The 21,830-nt window shown below is 43.8% G+C and overlaps 1 protein-coding gene across 1 annotated transcript in view; it reads left to right on the plus strand.

Annotated features, from left to right (window-relative positions):
* Positions 1-20,464, plus strand: part of BARX2 (BARX homeobox 2) — a 35,284-nt gene extending 14,820 nt beyond the window's left edge. The window contains exons 2-4 of the mRNA XM_042800650.1: positions 15,930-16,227; positions 18,809-18,893; positions 20,140-20,464. Coding sequence (XP_042656584.1) covers positions 15,930-16,227; positions 18,809-18,893; positions 20,140-20,391 — 635 coding nt within the window. The 3' untranslated portion in view covers positions 20,392-20,464. The remainder of the gene's footprint in view (positions 1-15,929; positions 16,228-18,808; positions 18,894-20,139) is intronic.
* Positions 20,465-21,830: the final 1,366 nt, after the last annotated feature.

A 21,830-nucleotide genomic window follows, 5' to 3' on the forward strand; every position in this document is an offset into this window, starting at 1 on the left:
TATTTTTTCCCCACCAGAGAGAAGTCCATAAGAGGGAAGAGAGTTCCCCACAAATCACGCTAAGATAGGTGTTAAGACAAAGCTGTGTTTTTTACTTTGTAGGGGTTTCAGCTCATTCACTAGCAATTTTTATTCATCCTTTGACCCTCTGCTGGACTTTTTTTTTCTGTCCATGCCTTGCTGGATTTTTCGATTTGCTCTTTCACCATCTTTCTTCCTTTTTCTTCCCTTGAGCTCTTTCTTGCTGTCTCCCCTCAGCACAAACTGCATCTGATAATGTTTGAGTTCAGGTCGAACTTTCGAACCCATGACGTCAAGTTGGTTTGGAATTAGGCAAAACCAGTTTGCCCATCCCTCGTTGTAAAAGGGTTAATCCTCTAAACTATTGAGAGACAAGGGCAGGGAATTATGAAAGGAGTCCCTGTTTTATAAGCATTTGTGTTGCCAGTGCTTGAGTACCCATAATAAGTGGGTTGCTTCTGTGATTAATGACTGTGTTTTACATGCTGACGATGGATGATGTGTCTTATTGTAGAAGCCATTTATTTTTATTTGGGCTTCTCACCCAGGCAGTACTGGAAATGAGATGTTAATGTCTTGGTGGGAGTATGTTTTATTCTCAACAGTTTAGTGAAAGGTGACCCACAAAGAGGAGAAAATAATTAAAATGATGCCTTTTTTTTGCCTCTTTAACGTGTGCAAAGACAACTCACATGTATCTTTTTTTTTTAATGCAGAATTTTGCTTTTTCTTTAGAGATTCTTATTTGTTCCCTCCAAGTTGGAAAGGAGTAGGAAAGTATCGGTCTAAAACTTCATAGATTTGGAAGGGGCAAGCTATTTAAATGCCTTAAACTCAGTCTGTCTTTATTTTAGTCCTCTGTTAAAAATAAGTTGTTAAACCAATTTGAAATCTTTAGTTATTTTGAGACAATTCTTACATAAAATTTTAAGTTCCCGATTTTGCTTTAGTTTCAGTTGCACTTTTTTCCCCCACTATATCATTTTGTATGTGTAGGGGAGGTGGTGGTGGAACGGTAGCCTGAATACACAGGCTAGACACAGAAGAGAAGTCATCTTTTTATTAAACAAACTATATATCTATATTTTTAGGCATTCAATATTGCATCCATCTAACATCAAGATTTTAATTTCTATCATGACTTAATAAAGGAAGGAGGAAAAAGACTTTTAAAAGCACTCTTGAATTAGTTGGAGAAGATCTATTTCAACGCAGTGAAATTTGTTGCAGTGTCCAAGTGAGTCTTTCTGAAGATCTTCATAAACTGAAAGACCTTGGATCTGGCTTCTCAGGGATGGAAACAAAGACAGCCGTAGGCATGGCATTAATACTTCAAGAGAGAGAGAAAAAGATGAGTAGGATTTTTTTGTAAAATGTTAGAGTTTAAATGCTTTTTCATATGTGGTTCACCAAACATAAATTAAAGGTTCTTTTAGCTCTCGGAATTCAAGAGATACCTCATAATGATTGCGCCATTGCTGAGCAAAGCAAACCAATTCAGCTTGATGGATTGGTAGTGTTGGTTGCTTTTCATCGTATAGCAGTAAATGCCAATAATTGCCTAAGTTGTCTGGACAGATTATCTCATAATGTTCCAGGTGGGATATGACCCCCATTTCAAAGCATAGTGAAAACACTGGCAATGCAAAGAGTCTGTCATCTGGGGGAAGAGCATGGAAATGCCAAATCTAAGATGAGTTTCATCCCAGCAGTGCCACATAAGAGTGGTAGTGGTGGTATTTGGGAAATATAAAAAATAGCAGCCACAGCTGATCTTTGGCAGACTATCTTCTTGGTTTAGAAGAACTTAAATAACTTTTTTCAGCTTTTTGTTTTTTGGTTGGTTTTTTTTTTTTTTTTTTTTTTTTTTTTTTTTTTTTTTTTTTGAAAAACCATATGCTGTATATGTGCCTGTTATTGGAGGAGTTCCTGTGGAAACCTGGCCAGTTGCACAATAACAGGATACATGCATTGCTTCGATATTAACATATATATTAATGGCACATTAAGGAATTTCATAATTGTATGACACAAAAGAGAGGTCTCGATGCAGTGCTCATGCAGTCTGTTAATGTGAGATAATAACACCTCTGCCTCCCCTTGTGGCTCCCCTCTGAGTACTTTCCAGAGCATACAACAGCCTTGTGTGGCAGGTATTATCATCCTCATTTTGCATGTGGGAAAAGCAGAAGTCCAGTGAGATTGAGGGACTTGACTGAGATAATGTACATTAGGGCAGTGGCAGGGTTGAAAACGTGATGCCTAATGTCCTCTTTGCCCTAAATCTAGATCTAAGTGAACAGAACTTTGCTCTTTTGGTCCCTTATGGGGCAGGTGAGAGTAAATAGAGTTGTTGGGAATGAAACAATATTCCCATCAGCCTGGAGCTGTTTCTCATGGTAGCGGGAACTGTACACCCCCACATGTGGAGGGAAGAAAGGGCTGCATTGTGTTTTGCATATTGACTTTTGTGATTGGTATTTAAACGAGATTATCAAGTCACAGATGTACCTGTGGAACATGGCGATGCTGCATTGCTCAGTGACAGGTGCCGTAGGAGAATTAGAGGTCAATAAATGTGCTGATGAAAACCAGAGATGGGTGATAACCAAAGCTTTGACTCAAAGCCCTCCAAACCTTAGGGTGAGAGAGGGTCTCCCATCTGGATCCCTAAATCAGTGAGTTTCAAGGGACATGTTTGTAGTTCTGGATTGGAGCTGTCGGAAACAGGGGTCCTTCTAACATTTCTGTCCATAATGGCATTAATTCACAATTAAAGTTAGCAGAATCTGAGCACTATAGATACCTAATTTAATCCCATATGATTAATTAGGGCCTATCTCCACCCTAAGTCTGATATGTATTTGACTGGAGATGTGAAAACAGCATCTCTTTGGCTGACTTCCTATCAGAACAGAAAAAAACCCAGCACACTAATGTCTGACATGAGTGAGGACTCGTATTCTTTGGAGATCAGGACAGGTAGAGCTCACTAACTGGAATTTCTGGCTTACCCTTCTACCAGTGCTGTGGTACAGGCAGCCTGGTAGCTGGGAACCTTGTCATCGCTTTTCTGACACATAAGTGGTTGCATGCCTCCAAAGTGCTTTGCAACTCTAAGGCTGACATATTTCTCCTGTAACTACTTATTCTGGGTGTGTCCATTTTGAGACTGCCCATCCTTGAGACATTTTTCAGCTTGTTCTTTGAGATTAAATAAATTTCAGTGGGAGCAAAACTTGTTTTGTGCTTCAGCTGAAAAAAAACCTAAACCACCACCCACCCTGAAATTAATGGGCTGGGTCTCAGCTACTATAAATCAGACTGGTTTTGATTTTGGGGGCTATGCATGTTTCTACAGGCTGAATATCTGGTGCAGCCAGTACACGCTGGTGCAGGGTGGACTGAGCTGTTGTTTGGAGTTCTCTAGGTCCTTCTCCACCAAGCAATTATTTGGCTGTTCTGCTTGTTGCTTAACTCCATTTCCCTGCTACGGATCAACCCCACAGCTACCTTGTCTGCTCTGCTTGGGTTTTCATCCACCAGCTGTACTCTGCAGTGAAAATACATGTGTAACACTGCAGTCTGACATGCTCTTTCCATGATGTCCGTAGTAGTGACTGCAGCTTTCCTTGTCCTCACTCGCTCCTGGGCCACAGGGCAGGCTAATTAAGTTGAAGTGAGGGGAATATCAGCTTGCCTGGAGACTGGGGGTGTAACCGGTCTGAGCATCCCGCCTCCCCATGTCCATATTGGATAGTCACGGCTGCAGGTAGAAGCTGTATGACTGAGGGTTCTTGCAAAGTCTCCGGCATATAACTATAACTTTATATAATGTTGACAGTCCTGAAGTCAAGGGAGCTGTTTTGGGAATGAAGTTGCCAGCACTGATTTTTTAGCAATGTTGCAGAATGGTTTGCAATGAAAGGTTTTTATAAACTGGAAATTCAGCTGTATTTTTTTTTTTTTTCCCCCATCCAAAAAGTGAAAGCTTGGCTGTCCTAGATTCATTCTGTTTGGGTTAAGATTCAATCTGTGGGGTGACATGGGTGTGCCGTTATTTAATGTGGAGAGAATAAAAATAGCCATGTCCTGTGATAGTGGAAGATATGACATAGTCTTTGTCAGCTTACTCAATCAAAAATATCAGGTTTGGAGGAAATCCTTATTCCAAGGTGCTCTAGATTCTGATAATAGGGTTTCAGCTTCCTGGAATAATACCGTCATGTGTATTATGCTTATCTTTATTCCCTCTATATGTGTCTCCTCCTTAGCCCAGCCACAAGAGCTGGGTTAAGATTGCTGATCTAATTGGCAAACACAAAGGATAGACAGGCTGTGAACAAAACCTGCTCGTGTATCATTTGCATCCTTCTAAATTGCATTGTTTGTGCAGCTGTTCAGCCAAATCGTCCACAGTGTTTATTTTTGTCCATAGAGGAAACAGAGATGAGTTTTTTCTCTGTTAGGGCAGATGCAAGATCAAAGAATCATATATGCAGCTCAAAGAGACCAACCTCTCTGCTCAGTGTGTCCTGATGGAGGCAAGATTATTAATAAAGCAACTCTTGAGATGATAAGCCACAATTATAAGAGGCAAAGTCTTTGCCGAGATGTGACAGGTCTCTTTCAGGTTAACACTGGTACTTGGTGAAGTCCCGCTTTCATTTCACTGTGGGGGAAAAGAGGGGGGTGTCTGTATTTTAAACACTGATCTACTATTCTCTCAAGAAGGAAAAAGCATTTTCCAAAAGATCCATCAGGCAAAATTTACACAGTCTAGTGTTTAGAAACAATTGAACTCTCTTTCTTCCCATGTGTCACTCACCAGAGTGTTTTAGAGGCTCGAAGCAGGAAGAGGTAGTGATATTTATGGCAAGCTTTTTGCTGGAGCTCACACAAGGGTGGGCTTGAGAAACCTGAAGAGTGCTTTTGTGTGCACAGCTAGTCAGATGTCCAAGGCTAGTGTTTGCTTATAGATGTTGTGATAATAATTAACAGAGCAGGAAGTAAAGGACTGATTGATTTATGCATGCATGGCATTACGCGTTTGAACTTGGACAGAAACTGTGAAATCCTGAGAGAAGGCAGATTTATTTATCAAATGTGTAAGGATAGAAGAATGGTCATAATGTGTCAGACCAAAGTCCGTATAGACTTGTATCTTGGACGGTGGCCAGTAAGAGATACTTAGGGAGCAGTGCAAAGAACAGAACGTGACTTATCATTCCATTAAACTGTACCCTCTCAGCTCTGATGATCTGTTTTTCGATCTAAGTCCAAATCTTGCTCCTTGACCAGTGACACCATCTGGACAGAGGATTGGATTTGGCCTCCTACCTTTCTCCCCCGTGTCTCAAGATGTCTAGTCATCTGGCTGTCATCAGTAAAGACTTGTTGCAACTTAAGCTTAGGCACCCTGAGAGTTGTGTTGTCTTGGTGCAGTGTTTCTCTTCCACCCCCAATAGACAAGACTGACTGTAAATCTGTTCCTTCTAGCTATTTGATTCTGTAATCTTTTGGCTATTTTGCTTGCTAAATTGGAGTCCAATGAGTGATGAGCTCTAGAGTTGAGTCTTATCCTCAGTAATGGAGGAAACACTTGGCCAAAGTATTTAACATGACTTAGTTCAAAAGAGCTTCAAATTGAAGTTGACTTAATGGAGCCAAAGTGTCCCTCGGTACAGATACAGTAAATGAGCTGGTGGCTTGTATCCCAGTAACTTCCCTGCACTGTCTGAACGCAGTCGTTTATGGAGATGTGCTTATGTTTATTTCTTTGGGACTAATGTGGCCTGGTCTTAAAACTCCCTCAGAGTCCAAACAGTAAGGGCCTGGAATGGAGGTTCACGTCCAAACCCACCATCCATTTGGAGCTGTTTCCAGTCATGATGGCCTTGGGCCCATATATCCTAATAGGAGATATTAGGACAGATCTGCTTGGGTTCAAAGCACCTCCTTTCCCACTGAATAAGATTTAAAGGGATCATCTACTTAGGATGAGGAATCCCAGACAGGAACACTTAGACAAAGAGCAGGACCTCTCTGAGCCACGCTCAGTTTGCCTGAAGAGTGTGGATTTGAGTCAGGGGGGGCTGCCTTCCAAAAGGCAGGTTGCTGTTTGAGTAAGTGAAGCAGAATAATTCAAAATAGGAAAGTGGTGCATGTTCTTCTGATTCATTCTCCACTGATTAAGCCAGAGTGCTATTACATTTGCTACAAAGGATTTCTTGAGTGCTGGCCAAATATTCTTTAAATGCTTCTTATTTAAAAAAAAAAAAAAATCTCCTTTATATATAAAGTTTTCTTCTTCACCGAGGATCTGACAAGGTCCTGGCATACTCTCCTGTTTGACAGACAGCCTGGAAGAAAGGCCGCTGTGTGCAAGGAAAACAACCTATAGCACCCAGGTGGTGCTTGCTTATATATTTCCGGCAATTCAGAAGAAACTCAGCAGCTAAGCATTGCTGTCCTGTGATAACAGGAAAGGACGGTGGAGTGACTAGCCCCAGGTTAGCAGCACAACCAGGTCTTTCGACTCCAGGTTCAACATGCATTCCTGTCTCCTCCCCCACCAGTATGGCCCTTGAACAAAGCCAGCTTGTTATAATGGATATCACCAGCCCTGCCAGAAGAACCCGGGTGCCACCCTTCAGAGATCTAGCATCCGTGGAGAAACTAATGCTGGAGGTAAATTTTTGGGTTGTGTTTGATGTAGATAATCACCCCACATCCAGTCCTGTCTAAGGCAGGGTATTGTACATCTGCATGTCGCAGCAGGGAGTGAGACAAGTTCTCATTCCGGGAGGCTCTCAGGCTCATCATTTGTTCAAGGCCAATTACTTACTGTGCGCACCGTGCCTTAAACATGTTAAAAAGCACAATATAAATATCAAATGTCATTATTAAGTAAGGATTAATTATCTTTCTGGTTAGTTTTTGTGAAGGCCTCCGGCATGCATGCCTCAGATGCATTCAAACTTATTAATTAGTGTTATTATGTAAAAGTTATACTGAAACATTATGTTGATAAATTGCTAGTGGGGACAGGCTTGAAACAGAAAACCCGGATCTCTCAGCTCCAAGCGCTGAGGAAATTTCACTTGTGGCTTTGAAATTGGGCTAAACTCATCCACAGCTCTCAGTGCCCCACAGCTTGGGGAACAGCAGCTGAAGCTTGTGCCCAGCTCTGCTCACCTCTGGGTAGCTGGACAGGTAGTTGCAAGATGCTTTGAGGAAGAGCACCTTCTAGCTGCAATATGTTATATTCATTATTATAAAAGTTAATGTTTACAGACGTCAGTGGTTTTGTTTGCAACTGACTTAGCTGGAAACCCACTCCCTCAAAAAAATTTGATTGAATAGAAAAGGGACTGTTCTCTAATGCACCTAGGGAAGGTAAAATAGGACTCCTGGATGAGCCCTAATTTGCCCATACTTAAAAAGCTGCTGTCAAAAATTACCATATGATAAGGTGCCACTTTTTTCCCCCCCACTTAACGCTTGACTCATCACAGAAGGTACAGAGTCCCAAAGAGCTGGCCTTTAGTCAGAATCCCCCAAAAAAGGATCATTTTAGCTGTGCTAAAATTAGCTGCACTAATTTTAATTTCTTTTCTGTTTTCCTCATCTGTGTACACATGCAGGTGCAATCCTGGCTGCACTGAAGCTGATGGGCATTTTGCCACGGACGTCAGTTGGGTTCTTCCACAAGGGAGGGAAGCCATTTGCTACCAAGCAGACTTTTTCCTGTGTAGCTGAGTTGCATTTAATTTTTGCAAGACTCATGGTCCTTGTCAGGCTAATAGGGTTCATTGAACTGAAATGGAAATCAAATATGGTGTGAGCGGTACCTACAAGCTTTGATTGAGGAGCAGTTAGACTTCACTCCAGGGAACCTTCCTGCATGCTATTTTGGAGCACCAGCAGTGCTCCAGCTCTGCACATAGATTTAAAGGTTGATTTTCAGAGTTGACTGATCTGCTTTCCTGTAGCCTCTGTGACATTCATGATTCCCATGGAAATTTTCCCTCTGTGCATTTGGTCTGAGTGTTGGGACTACTTTTGGAAGCTGTCAGGTTGTCCCAGAAGTGCCCTTCACCTCTGCTTATGGGCAGAAACTTTGACTCTAGTTTAGCTACAACTGATTTCCCCATGTAACCAACAGAAAAGAGAGCTAGTAGAAAAAGAAATAACAAAACCAGACAAATCTCCTCTCCCAAAACAATGCCAACTCTCAGTTAGGTGACCAAGCTCTTAGCTGCTGAGGTGCTGGAGAAGAGGAATGGCAATAAAGATCATTCTCAAGCATTCCCAGTTCCAGAATTCTTATTTATTATGTAATAGCCGCCGAAAGATCTGATTATAGAGTTGAGATATGACACTTTTAAAGGGTCTGAGGATCACATCCAGCTATTTCAATATTCAAAGAGGGGTAGGATCTGTAGGTTGTCTTACAGTAAGACTGGAAAGAGTGAGAAGAGAATCAGTGTCTGAACTGGTTGATACAAAGGATTCCTGACAAATTATCTGTCAGCACCTCTCTGGCCAAGCTTTGTTTGATAGGGATGCTAAAAACATTTAAGTCCATACTTAGGTACCACCTCTGGGCTTTTGAGGCTCAGCTGACTTGTGCAGGGAGCATTTTCAGGAAGAGTTTGTGACTATGTCTGGACTTCCAGCCCATTATGAGGGGACACAGGAGGGGTAGCTAGCTCTGAAAGAGAGTCTGTGTCAATGTGATGCAAGGGCTGCGCCGTGCAAATACACCAACTCGTGTCTTGGAAACTGTCAAGCTGTCAACACAGTGTTCACAACCCAATTAGCCCACCTCTCTTCAGGCCATAATTAGCTCAGGTGCAATCATACCCTGGCATGGCTATGCTGCTTCCCGTTCTAGAGATAGCTGAGGGATCTGTGCATAGTGTAAACATCACCCTGGCCATTTTTTTTTTTGACTTGGGATTTTGACTTGTTTTTTAATGACAGTTTTCCAGTGGGCAGAGCACCTAGGAGAGGGCTGGATCTTGGGCTATTTGCAAGGAGGGTGGGGGACCTGGTTATTTCCCTTTACCCCTCTCCTAAGCAATCGTTCCTAAAGGGAAGTGAATTTGCCTGGCATATGCACAGCCCATTGCTGTTCTTCTCTTTCCTTTTGCCTTCACATCTTTATCAGGACGCTTGGTGAAGGGCAGCATTGATCTCAGGAAGAACCTGATGCAAACTGCCTTCTAATAGTTAATAATCATTAAGTGAAGCTTAGGGAAAATTTTGAGTGGAGAAGTGCAGGTTTTTTACTTACACAGAGGCTTACGGTTTTTGTGTTTTATTGGATAATATAATGCAATTGCACATAAGCGAGGTATCTTGGTATGGCAGTGCCTGTAAAAACACAACATAAGCACAGGGAAGAGGCGAGAAGGCATCTCACTGGGGAGGTGCTTAGTTGGCAGTAAATTTGGCAGTTTGAGGGTACAGCTCTGCTGGCAAGGGCACGGTCCCCATCCCACTGCCTCTTGCTTGCTGCCTGGCCTTGACTGACTGCCTGGTTGCATTCGTGACAGGTATGCTCAGCAAGAGAGCTGACAGCGTGGCTGTGCAACGGTGCAGTGCTGGATGTAGGCTGGGACAAGCCCTGCCATGTGAGGGGAAGTCACTTTTCCAGGAAAGACAGGCAGCAGTGCCTGGAGAGACACTGATCCCACACTTGCCAATGCTCAAGTGGCTGGGGGGGTAGCAAAGGGGAGGCAAGGACATGCAGGAAGAGGCCCCCATGTCTGAGGGCTGCTCAGGTACAGATGGAGCAGAGAAGGCTTAAATCCAATGTCAGCAAAAATAGATGGGCTAAGGTCTAGCCTGGGGGCAAGAATTACTTTACTAGCCTCAGAGGGGTTTCTGATGGATAAGAGAGATGCTGCAGGTCCCCGTGGTGCATGCTGGCTGGGGAAGCTAAGCGTGTGTAAGAGCCAGGCTAGGTCACTAGCTGGCCTTTGGCTAGCTTGAGCAACTACAAGGCGAAGGAGTCCACACTGACCTGAAAGGCCATCCTGTCTTGGTGTACACAGTGGGTGTTTGGTCGTTGTCTTTAACAAGTTAACGTGTTGAGGTTCTGGATTGTATCAGGTCCATGCTCAGCTCTGGCTTGCCTCCACTCCCACAGAGGCTGGTGGGGAAGTGTAGCCAAGATCCGTGGGAATGGCATGGCTGGGGAAACATCAGCTTTTGGGGATCTGTGGTGGAAAAAGTAGATGTAATGCCCCAGCCTTGCTCAACACACTGTGTATGGCTCAACTTATTCTTAACATTTCATTGCTTCTTTTGCCTTCTCTGCCTCACTCAGGGCTTGATTCTTTCTTTCAGTAGGCTGCCTGCTCCTTCAGCAAAATGAAACTCTTTCCTAAGTGAACTCAACGTTTTCTTGGTTCCCTTTTGTTTTGACACTCAGGAGACGGCAGATTTATAGACCTTCCTGAGTCGTAAGTTCATTTTCTTTTCTTATTTACCTTTCACTGCAGCCCATTCTGAGTGAGATTTCATTCTGCCTCCGAGCAGGGCTGACCTGCCAAGAGGAGCTGATCCATAAATCTTCCCTTCCTTTTTCTTTCTTTCCAAAACAAAATTAGCTGAGTTTGCCTAGGAGGAAAACTGTTCTGCCATTGCCGGCAGTCAAACAGTGCAATTAATTAGTGCTTTCCCTTTTCTCTTCTCTTCAGTCTGTGTCTGCTGGGGTTGAAAGTAAGCCAGGGAGGAGGGGGAGAGGGGAAAAAGGAGGGGAAAAGATATGTTTGAAGTATTTATTTTTAATTAAAACTTCTGCAAGGTGATCTGGTGTAGTGGTGGTGTACCTACTGCATCATATCTAGTGGTAATAAGTTTAATAGAAATGTCCCAGCAGATGAGCAGAGATGACTTCAGGTTGGTTGTCTGAAAAGCAAAGTGTTCCCAATTCCTGCTCATGGAGCTGGAGCCAGTGTGGTAAGGCCTGAATCTTTGCTGCTTTACCCCTTGTGTTCACACCTGGGGTAAGAAGGGAGTTAAAAACTGTAATGCTGCAGGTTTACACTTGGGATATTGGCTTGTTTTGGCTAGTAAAAATTGACATTTCCGACTGAAACCTTCTGGAGAAGATGGGATGAAGTTGCTGTCCTTTTCTTGGTGTTACTGCTGAAAAGGAGAACAAGTGAGAAAATACAGTACCTTTGGATGTGTTAGATCATGATACATTTCTAGGACAAATATTTGACATGTAATTAGGAAATGGGAGTCCAGGGTTCTTCTAGACCTGCGTGGCTTGAGTAAGGCAATTCATTTCAAGGTGGTGTGGTCAGTGCATTGTGCAAGGGGCAGATCTATTATTTGCATATGAATCCAACATGACCTGATTTAACTAGCGAAGCAAAATGTTTTCAGATCCTTGGAAAACACTCTGCAGATCCAGTGGCCTTTTTATTTTTAGTTCATGGTTAGTTGTAGTAACTGAGTGGCCAGATGTTAGCTTTATGGAGGTGGACAGAAATAAGAGCTTTCTTGCTGCTTGAAATTGAGACTATGCAAATGCTTAAAAAATAACTACAGGAGGACTTCTGTTACTTAAGCACCACTCCTTCAGTTGTGCACGGTATGAAGGATGGATTTTACTAATACTTACCAAGTATTTGAGAAGTATTGAGCAGCAAAGTGAGTCTGAGACTACCCTAGATTTTGGGGTGATTAAGACTAGTCTAATAGATAAAACTGGGACTTTTCTATATAAAAGCACGTAGTAAGAGACCACCATCCCTATGAAGAACATTTTGTTCTCCCGAGTCCTAAACCACTGGTGGCTTCACCATTGGTCTGTGTTTTAGATGGAAACAGTTGAGGTGTGTTGCCAGGGTAGCAAGCTAATTCCTCATTTTCTGACTTACTTGGGCAGTTTTCTGGTTTTCAAGTGCAAAAGACCAGTGGGTCAGGATTGGAATAGGTGCTCAGACAATTATTCGGGAAAGTATGTGTTCAGATGAAACTGTTCTGAAAGGCAGGTACAGAAAGGAATCGTACTTCATTTCCATTCCTTCCCATTTTGGGAGACAGAGCATGTCACAACAGTGCTGAGCAGACAAGAGCTGCTTGCCAGCATTTAATTTGTTGAAGATTAAAAACTTATTCCATTCTTACAATACCATGTCGGTCTAGAAATACCTTTGAACTCTGGGGGATGTGAAATTTAGATCTAGCCTCAGATTTCGTAGTGTTTGGAAGCCAGGACTTTATCAGGGTAAGAACTGTACGGATGGTTTAAGGGGAGTCATGTTAATAGTGTACCTAGAGACAATGGACTGGCTCAACTTCAGCTACCTTTGAACTTTGGGATAACTAGATCCAGATCAGGACGCTGAACTTGGGATTTTTTTCTTTGTGATCTAGAAGCTAACTAGTGCAATGTAGAGGCTAGCTATTTCTGGTTTACTCTATCTGCAAGGAGACTTGACTGCTAAATCATTGGCCCCTTTCTGTCCAGCAACTTTCACCCCCGAAAATATCTGCATCCTTGAACCCCACGTCTTTCTTTAAGTGCTGTCCTTACTCTGTGCCCTATAACCATGCCGTGTCCTCATCAGGCAGAGGGCAGAAAGCTGAGAAGTCTTGTATACGGCTGGGCTGAACATCAGCAGATGCTTTCATTATTTACGATGGTTTCTAAAAGCACTGCTGCAACTGTTGGTGTCAAACCATAAGCAAAGGCTTCTCTTACCAGTACGAATGATAAACAAATATAAGACACTTGGTGTCAACAGCCTCACAAATCTGTTCACCACCTGGAGCTCGAAGCGACTCAGCAGTTGCAAACCAGTACTTGCACAGAAGTAGAACAGCGGTTTCAGAAGTGCTGTAAGTAAAGAAGTGTCCTGACGTGGGCACCAAAAATAAGCATGTGCTGAGCTTTTCTGAGCATTTGGCCAGGTCACTGCGCTGGCTGCTGAACATTTTGGAAAATGTATCCCCTGATTCAGGTGCTCAGCACTTGAAAACGTGGACCTGAACAACTCCAATGTCATCTGCTTCTCTAATAATCAACCGCTGGTTTACCCTGCAAAAATAGCCGAGTTCTGGCTGCTGATTTTGGTAGAAGAAAAGCAGGTCTTTTATTCCTAAGCCTACCTGATTATTAGAAGAATAGCCTGAAGAGACTTTTCCTCTGTGTGATGGAGGCAGATCTTAAGCTCTGGGACCACTGTAGCTAGCCTCCCCCCGCTCCAAGCAGTCCTACATGCTGTTACCATGCCATACGGGAAAGCAAATATCCCTGGTTGTTCTGATATCAAATACCTTTTGCTGACCTCCCTTGAAGAGCGTTCCTTGTAAAAATGCTTTTGTCCAGAGGTTTCAGTCACTTGGAGCCTTGCAGGGCTTTCAGAACTCTAGTGATTTATTGCTCCTTAATAATCTTGTGGTTTATGGAGAGCCCTGCTGGAAATACACAGGGGTACAAGGGTAAAAGTATCAATTAACCAGGGATCTGGTGCCAAAAGCCACCCGTGTGCAAGAGCAGAAATGAGGTTTCAGGCTGTGAGATAAGGCTCAGAGAATGAACCTGCAGGGGAGCAGGAGCTCTGGGATGGGAGGGTTTGAACCAGGACCCCCTAACAGCAGGATGAGGGTATGTGATATATAATAAGGCTGGACCTGCTCCTTTATGGTGTGTAAGGTAGGGCCTCAGCTTTCAGTCTCCTCAATCGGAGCAGGTCGGAACGGGCATCCATGAAGTCTCTTCTCTTAAAGCCTCTGTGAACAAGAGCAGTAATGTGGAAGAGCAGTAGTGGAGAAGGGCAAAGTCCCAGGACTGCTGTCAGGTGAAGGCCATCAACACCCCTCATCACCCACCTCAGAACATCTCTTACGGTGGAGGTGGCTTCAGGATTCCTGCACAGGACTCTTGCAATGCAGGTGCCCTTCAAGAAGGGAGAGGAAGTAATTCTTTTTGGCAAATGTGGCTGTAACGGAGAAATTCGTCTGTTCCACTGATGGGTTGGCATTGCTTTTGCTGTCCAGCGATGGCAGAAACTTGCTGTAGTGGGTCCTGGCGAGGTTGTAGACTGTGGGAGCAGGATCTGTTTTATCTTCTGTGTAGCTGGCTGGTGTCAGTGGGTGCATAAATATCAGGGAGGGCAGAATTAGTAGTGTAAAGCAAAGGACAGCACACTCTGTCCTGATTTATGATCTTTGAACAGCCACTGAGGTTGTAAATCAAGGCAGAATTTCTGCCAGGTTACTGGCTGATGCTGTAGATCAGTACGGTCTTCAGCTGAAAAAAATCCGCAGAAAGAAAAGGTAGATCTTTACACAAGCTAAAGGTCAGCTTGGCAATTCTGATCTCATCTCTCAAGTACTTCCTCGGTGGTTTAAGCAGAATAATTTAAATTTAATGGAAATACTTTGATTTTTAGTGTTGTAGAGATGTGGAGGAGAAGGCAAGGCTTAAGTCCCAGTCTGCCTAAACCCCAGTCCGCGGTCACAGTCTTGCTTAAATTTCGGTCTGCAGCATTTTGGCAATAGTTTTCCAAGCTTGCTTTGTAAGTGGCTGGATTTTGCACAACTTGCAGTGATTGTGGAGAGAAGTGATGATCGACAAGCTGCGCGATTCTTTCATATACCCTGTGCACTGCAGCTTACCTGGGACCTGATTTATGCAATCACAACCCTTCGAGCCGGGGAGGAGGGTAAGGAATACAGGTCATCAACAGGCCAGGCTGGCAACTCCTTTCTTCCACTGTGATGAGTTACTCACCAAAATAGACTCATTGAGGTCTACGGATCATTATTTTCATTAGTGGTGATTCATATTAAGAGTTTCACAATCGGGCCTGCTGGTGTAATATGTTCCTTTCCACAGTACCATTTATCTAAAGATCTCAGAATACTTTATGTATATTAAACTTTAATCCATGTTTTACCACCAGTGTAGTAGGTAAGGAGGATTGTTTCCATTTTGCAAACGAGGTAAACTGAGGTACAGAGCAAGAAGGTGACTTGCCCCAGACTGTGCAGGTTGGTTGCAAAGTTCTGTAGAATGCCATCTTGCAATAAGTGTACGTTTCCCATCCGTGGCCCTATTTCCCTGCCCAAATTTGAAAGGAACATTTCCTGGGGCTAAGGCTGAGCAGAAATCTGTCTATAGCTCTAAATTCAGAAGGTCTGATGTGAATCAGAACTTCCTCTAGTGTCTGGGAACGTTTAGATTTGTCATCCCAGACTGGCCCTGACCTGAAAGGATTGGAGCAGAACTGCTGGTTTGGTTTTTAGGGCTGGTATCAACCAGTTGGTAAAAGCTACAGAGTTAAGAGTCGTAAAGAACTCTGCTTCTGACCTATTCATCCTCATCTGCCTGTATAGTCGGCAGGGTCAGTATAGACAGCAGAGAGTGGAAGTATGATTAATCTAACTCTGTTACCTACTAGAGGATGAGATTAATTGTGACTTGAACTCCATTGTCTGTCGCCTGTAAAGGGAGATTAGGTAACTGTCTCAAGTGAACCCAGTCCTGATGTCCGTAGAGAAGCATGAGTTGCATGAGTGGGAACAGATTTCATCATTTACTGAGTTTAATCTCTTGTGGTAATTAGGTAGATGACTTCAATGGTGTGTGTTATAACAGCCCCTGAAAAAAAAAAAAAAAGGGGGGCACAGAACCTCTTTTCCCAGTGCTAGGGAAATGCACATCAAGACTCCCAGCCCAAGGAAAGCTAAACGCATGCAATGTGGGAGAAGGAGCAGGTCCAGAGAGGGGAACTGACTTGCTTGTGGTCATTAACAACAGAATGGCAGAGCCAGGAAAGGTATTTCTCTCCCTACTCTCTCCAGTGCTCCCATTACTTAACCATATTGTCACTGAACTGGCCTTTATCCACCTCTGCTTCCTTCCCTGCCAGGGTCTCCTTCTCTGAGGGCATATCCTCTCATCTCCGTCATCACCAGGCAGCCCTCCGTGGTCCCTCACCTCGTCCCAGCTGCCACCAGCTCCCACGTGCTGCCAGCCCAGGCCTCCTCGGGGACTGCGAGCTCGGAGACACCCGCCAGCGAGACCCATGCCAGCAGCGAGTCGGAGGCAGAGCAGCCCACGCCTCGGTTAAAAAAGCCACGCCGGAGTAGGACCATCTTCACGGAGCTCCAGCTGATGGGCCTGGAGAAGAAATTTCAGAAGCAGAAGTATCTCTCTACCCCTGACAGGTAGGTTAGCCTCTTACAAGAGGAAAAGGAACAAACAAAGGGGCTGCTCTAGGCCTGCTCGGCCGTCCCCATACTGAACAGTGGCTGCAGTGTGCTGCCTTCTAGCTCCACAGAGATGCCTCTGCTCTTGGCCCAGGACACGGGCAGATGACCAGATTCAGTTTCAAGGCTAACTTTTCCTGGGATCGAAGGTGACATGAATAGATTATATCAATGGAACTGCCACATGCTGATAAATGTGCTTACTAGCAGGCATCCAGGCTCAGAGATAGGCAAGGTACGGAGTAAAATGCTCTCTGCTTTTCTGCACACTTAAAAAAAGGTGGAGCATCTGGCATCTGGTGATGGATGGCTCTGTCTCCATGGCAGCTGAGAGGTCGGCTGTAGCTTCAGCTGGCTGCTGAACTAGCTTTCATCTAGCAAACTTGGATAGCAACTCAGTGAGGAGGTGATGGGCTGTCCATCAGCTTGGAAAACAGGGCCAGGGTTGCACAGGGTTGAAGGCTACCTTGCCTTTGTGAAGGAAAAGGCAAGTTCTTAGGGACTGCTTGGTACCAAATGGACAAACCAAACTAAGGAGAGGCTTTAGCATTTTAAAGACCTTGGATCCTACTCTGCAAATTTAAATTACAAGAAAAACACCTGTCCAATTCCTATGAAGTTCGCAAACCTAGAGACGGTTTGAAAGGTACACCAGACTTTGAACTCCACAGATGGCAGCGTCCCAGTATTTAAATTGGTTTTGAAGATGGGCATTCTCTGCTCATGCTGCCTGTCACAGAAGCCAAGGATCACAGCTAGACCAAATTCCATGGGCAGGGCCAGGCCAGGCTGTCTGATACAGTTTCAGAGTTCCTAATGTGCCTGTACTGACTCCTCACAGCTGCTCATAACCAGATGGTTGACACTGTTACTGAAGCACTTGAGGCTGTTAATTAATTTTATTGTATGACTGTTCCCTGGCTTTGTACATGTTTGAGGCTGATGAGCAATTCCTGTCCATGTACCCCTTCCGCTCTGTTTGTTTCCTCGGGTTTCTAGGCGATGCTGGTTACGCTAATGTGTGTGGCAAGAAATGGTAACTGGTTGCAGGTAATCAAAGTGTGATAAGACACGTGCACTAAGGCAACAAGAGTTAGGCAGTGTTTCTCTCTCTCAGCTCATGGCTGGAAACGTGATGGCGAAGCAGTGGATTGTGATCTGCGTTTGCTCCTGCAGTTTTGGCCTCGACACAAGATTGTGCCGCCAGGGGGGCAACTGAAGCACCTGGTTTATTAGTAGTAAGGAAATGCAGAACAACAGGATAATGCCTCTGCTAGATTCTGTGTTTCAAGTAATGGTATCTTTAAGTCAACAGGCTATGTCACAGGCATTATGTAGTGGCATAGGCAGCAAGCAAACCAGGCCTGTAGGTTTTCTAGAGTGAATCCGAAGTGGGGGGAAAAACATGAATCCACGAGTGCGAGTTTGAGCACAGAGAACTGGTGTGGGGTATGTAGGTGTTTGAAAATCTAAGAGTGAGTCTGGTTGCCCTAGGAGCCCAGCTGAAACAAAAGTTTTCTTATTAAAAACTTGGCTTTGACAAATGTGTTTCCCCATCCAAAGGCAGGGAAATATTTGCCAGAAAGTTCACACGATCCAGAACGCCTTGGAATGTGACTTGAGTTTGAGCTGTCCCACCTGCAGGACTTGCGTGACTGTGGGGCACTTGCCCAGCGTTGCTGAGGATTTCCAACTCCATCCGTTGTGCAACTCCATTACAAAACTGCCAGATGCTTGGTGCTATCACCTGTGGGGAAGGATAAAGAGTTACTCTGAGCTGCATTTGCTTCACATCCTGGGTTTTAATACAGAAATAATGAGTGGTTTCAGATGAACTTGCATAGGTTGGAGATTTGTGGAGGATGAATTGGGATTATGGGCTGTCTGCCACATATACCCTGAAGCTAAACACAGAAATAATAAATTCATTTATAAGCCTAAATTGCCTATAATAGCAGAATGCATAAGAAATTATTAGATTTAGATGTACTACTACTCCGTGAGAAATGAGAAAGTATTATTATGCCCATTATGTAGGTAGCAAAGAAGAAATATGATACAAAGAGCAGCACTTTCAAAAGCAGACTGATGCTGGGTGTCATGGTTCTTATGTGTTTGCTTCAGACACCATAGACCTGTTTCTCAGGGATGCAGTGTGCCGGTAACTCCCTGCTTCATATACAAACGTGGAGTGTCAGCAGTTGGGCACAGCAGGCTTGTGTTTCAAAACGGGCAAACTTCTGCAGCTTTCAGGTTTGCTTGCTTGTCTGGCGGTCTCAGAGGAGAAGAGAGAACAGATAGCCTGCAAACACCTAAATATTCTTGTTTCTTCCATGAAAACATCTATCTTTACATCCTAAATCCACAATATTTACCGCTTCTGTCTGACCTTTTCTCAAAACCACATATCAGAGAGAGACAAATAGCCATCTTTTCTGGAGGTCCCACTGTTGTATGTTCTTAGTGTTGGATTGGCTGCACCTGGCATCTGAGTTCTTCTCCTCTGTAAACTCATTTCAGTGTCTGTTTTGTTTCCCAGGCTTGACTTAGCCCAGTCATTGGGGCTGACTCAGCTCCAGGTGAAGACATGGTACCAGAACCGTAGGATGAAGTGGAAGAAAATGGTAGGTGGTTTGTTACCATTTCTCCATGGTCCTTAAAAATTGATTTCAAAAAAACAGATTTGGAAGCTGAACGTAGTGTCAGTGACCTGTGTCTATTTATAACAAATGTTTTATTCTTGATCACTTTTCATAGACACACTTTTTTTGGGTTTGTTTTTTTGTTTTTTTTTTTAAATGTTCATACTGAACCAGATGTGGTAGGCTCGAGAGGACCATAGGCACTAGGAAGAATTCAAAGGAAAGGGATGCAAGAAATGAGAACGGAACAGAGGGAAGAACCAAAATATCTCCCCCTGCATTTTTGGCATTCCTGTGATCTTAATGCTTGCGAGATTGGTTATGTGCACAGACCAAAAAGACTGTATTACTCCATGGAAACCAATGCAGTTTTGCTAGCTAATGGCATTAATTCTTGCTTTTCCTATCTTCCTTACACCTCTTTCACTTATTTTCCACTTCATAGCCCTTTTCCAGTTAAAATGCTTTTACAAAGGACAACTGTCCAATAGATCCTGGTGGGAACCATGACACTGTGACATTCTCCAGTGGAGATGTTTATGTATTCTGATCTGGAGAGGAGATGCAGATCTAGAGGGTATCTTTGAATGTATGTGACAGCTGCAGAAGTTACTGCCATTTTAAACAAAATTTGGATTAGTTTGGATACAGATCTTTGGTTGGAAGTGTCTTGTTGCTGCAGTGATGGTGTGAAGGGGGGGGGAATTAAACAGAGGAACAGACCTGTCTTGCTGACTCCCGGATTTTAGTCAGATGAGAGGGGTCTCATGCATTTTAATACAGGTGTTACAATAAAAAAGAAATAAAAAATGCTATTTCAGAAGGCAAAGAGGCCGTCAGAGGAAATCCTGGCTGAGGTTTATGACTGTTCTTACTTGGGCTTTGAGTAAAGCTAACACTCGGGAAAGAAACTGAATTCTGCATACAATCTCCTCTGTCTGTCGCACTGAGGACTGTGTGCCCAGGTAGCTTTTGGGCCTCCTGTAGGAACTACCTTGGAGACCTCCAGAGTTGCAGATGTCCTTGCTGGTAATGTTTGTACTTCATTTTATTGCCATGAGAAAATGGGTGAACTTACTCCATGAATGCAGGACATTCCTATGAGGCTGAAATAGTGACCAAGTCAAGGATTAACTTCGAGGCTAAAGCCGAGTTTCATCCTTCTCTAAAGGATGTCTCACAGCAGCGGAGTTCAGATTGATCCTGACGGTTCATCTCTTTGCTCCAGGTGCTGAAGGGTGGGCAAGAAGCTCCAACGAAGCCCAAAGGTCGTCCAAAGAAAAACTCCATTCCCACCTCGGAGGAAATTGAAGCAGAAGAGAAAATGAACAGCCAGGCGCAGAGTCAGGAGCTGGAGGGATCTCAAGCTCCCGAGGAGCCTAAGCTGACAGAGGAGAAGCCAGAAATCTCTTTGGAGACGGAGAAGTCTCCAGAACATATACCAGAGCCCTCCTCAGAGGAGACTACACCATTAAGTTAGAAGGGAAAGAAAAGGGGGAAAAAGAAAAGCAAAAAAGCTAAAAGAGAAAAAACCAAAACCAAATATATATATGTATATATATATATTTAAATATGTATGTAATTGTGTGTGTGTACATATATATATAAATATATATATATATATGTAGACCTTGTGTATAAGTCTAAAGATTGGTCACTTTGTGCCTTTGGGAATCAGCCATCATGGGCCATGGTGGAACAAAGACGCCCGGTGTGAGTGGTGACGACCCGTCCCTCCGACGGGGTGCGTAAGCCTTCCCACAGATGGAGACGGAGGCCTGAACGTGTCTCGGGAGAAAACCGCGTCTAGAAACCCGAGGCAGCTCCTGGCAAGTGAAGGAGAAGGCCAGGGGGCCCCTGTCACGCTGCGGGAGGCAAATGTGTAGGGATACGATTGTGTTGGAGGGTTCAGTGTGTTCGCTGGAGTTGATCCTTGCCTTTCAGAGTAGTGCAAATGGACGGAGAGCTTGGTCTGGTCTCAGGTCAGGGACAGCTGAGAAATGGGGAGCTCTGATAGCGCCATTTCACCGTGTAACCAGCACTTATTTCTGTTAGGGATGGGCCCGACTTAAACAATTTTAGGAAGGAGTTCAGACCCTTAGGTTTGCTTTGGCCCAGTGTAAAGATCAAAGCTTCCGAAGCGAGATTCATACCCGGGTCAGCATTCAGATTTCATCTCTCTTGGTTGTTTGGGTGCCGTGTCTGTGAATTTGCAGTGATCCAGGATAAAACTTTGAATGAGATGAGGGTTTGGATTTGAGTCTGCTCCAAAAGCTTTGGGATGCTTGGATCTGGGGTTTTTGCTTTGGGCCCACTTCTAATTTTTGTAGGGTTTTTTTTAAAGAACTTTTACATGTTTTCAGGGTTTTGGGAGAATGATGGATTTAAGGAGTTGCTGCAGAAAGTTCACGTTTGTTTAAGATGTGTGCCAAGAATAGATGTGCATCATGTTTCATAAAGTCTTGTTAAGGGTACATTTTGCCCAAAGGCTGCAAGAGATGTATTAAGATAACCTTTATTTTTTAATTAAAAATTAAATATATAAATAAAACTGTTGTTGTTGTTTCTCTTTCAGAATGCTAGACAGAGACTTTTCTGGGCTAGGTTTTTCTATTCTAACAAACCCTGGAGAAAATGGGAGTCATCAGACTTTCTGTAACACTGCAGTGCAGCAAGCACTGTGCAAACTTCCTTCTAGCACCTTGCTAAGGTAGGTGAGAGGGTGGTGTTAATGCCACTTTGTCACTGGGTGCAAGTGAACATGCCAGAATGAGAGTGCTGGTGTTTTAGCTATTTTCTGTCACCTCCCCATACCTGGACAGCTAATAAATGTGTCTTTGTGAACCTATGAATATGATTTCTTAATACCCCTTTTTTTGGGGTTGTGGTAACAATTCACACACATAGATCTCCGTTGAC

The sequence above is a fragment of the Tyto alba genome, unplaced genomic scaffold (assembly GCF_018691265.1).
Source record: "Tyto alba isolate M040663 unplaced genomic scaffold, T.alba_DEE_v4.0 Super-Scaffold_32, whole genome shotgun sequence".
Classification (NCBI taxonomy): domain Eukaryota; kingdom Metazoa; phylum Chordata; class Aves; order Strigiformes; family Tytonidae; genus Tyto; species Tyto alba.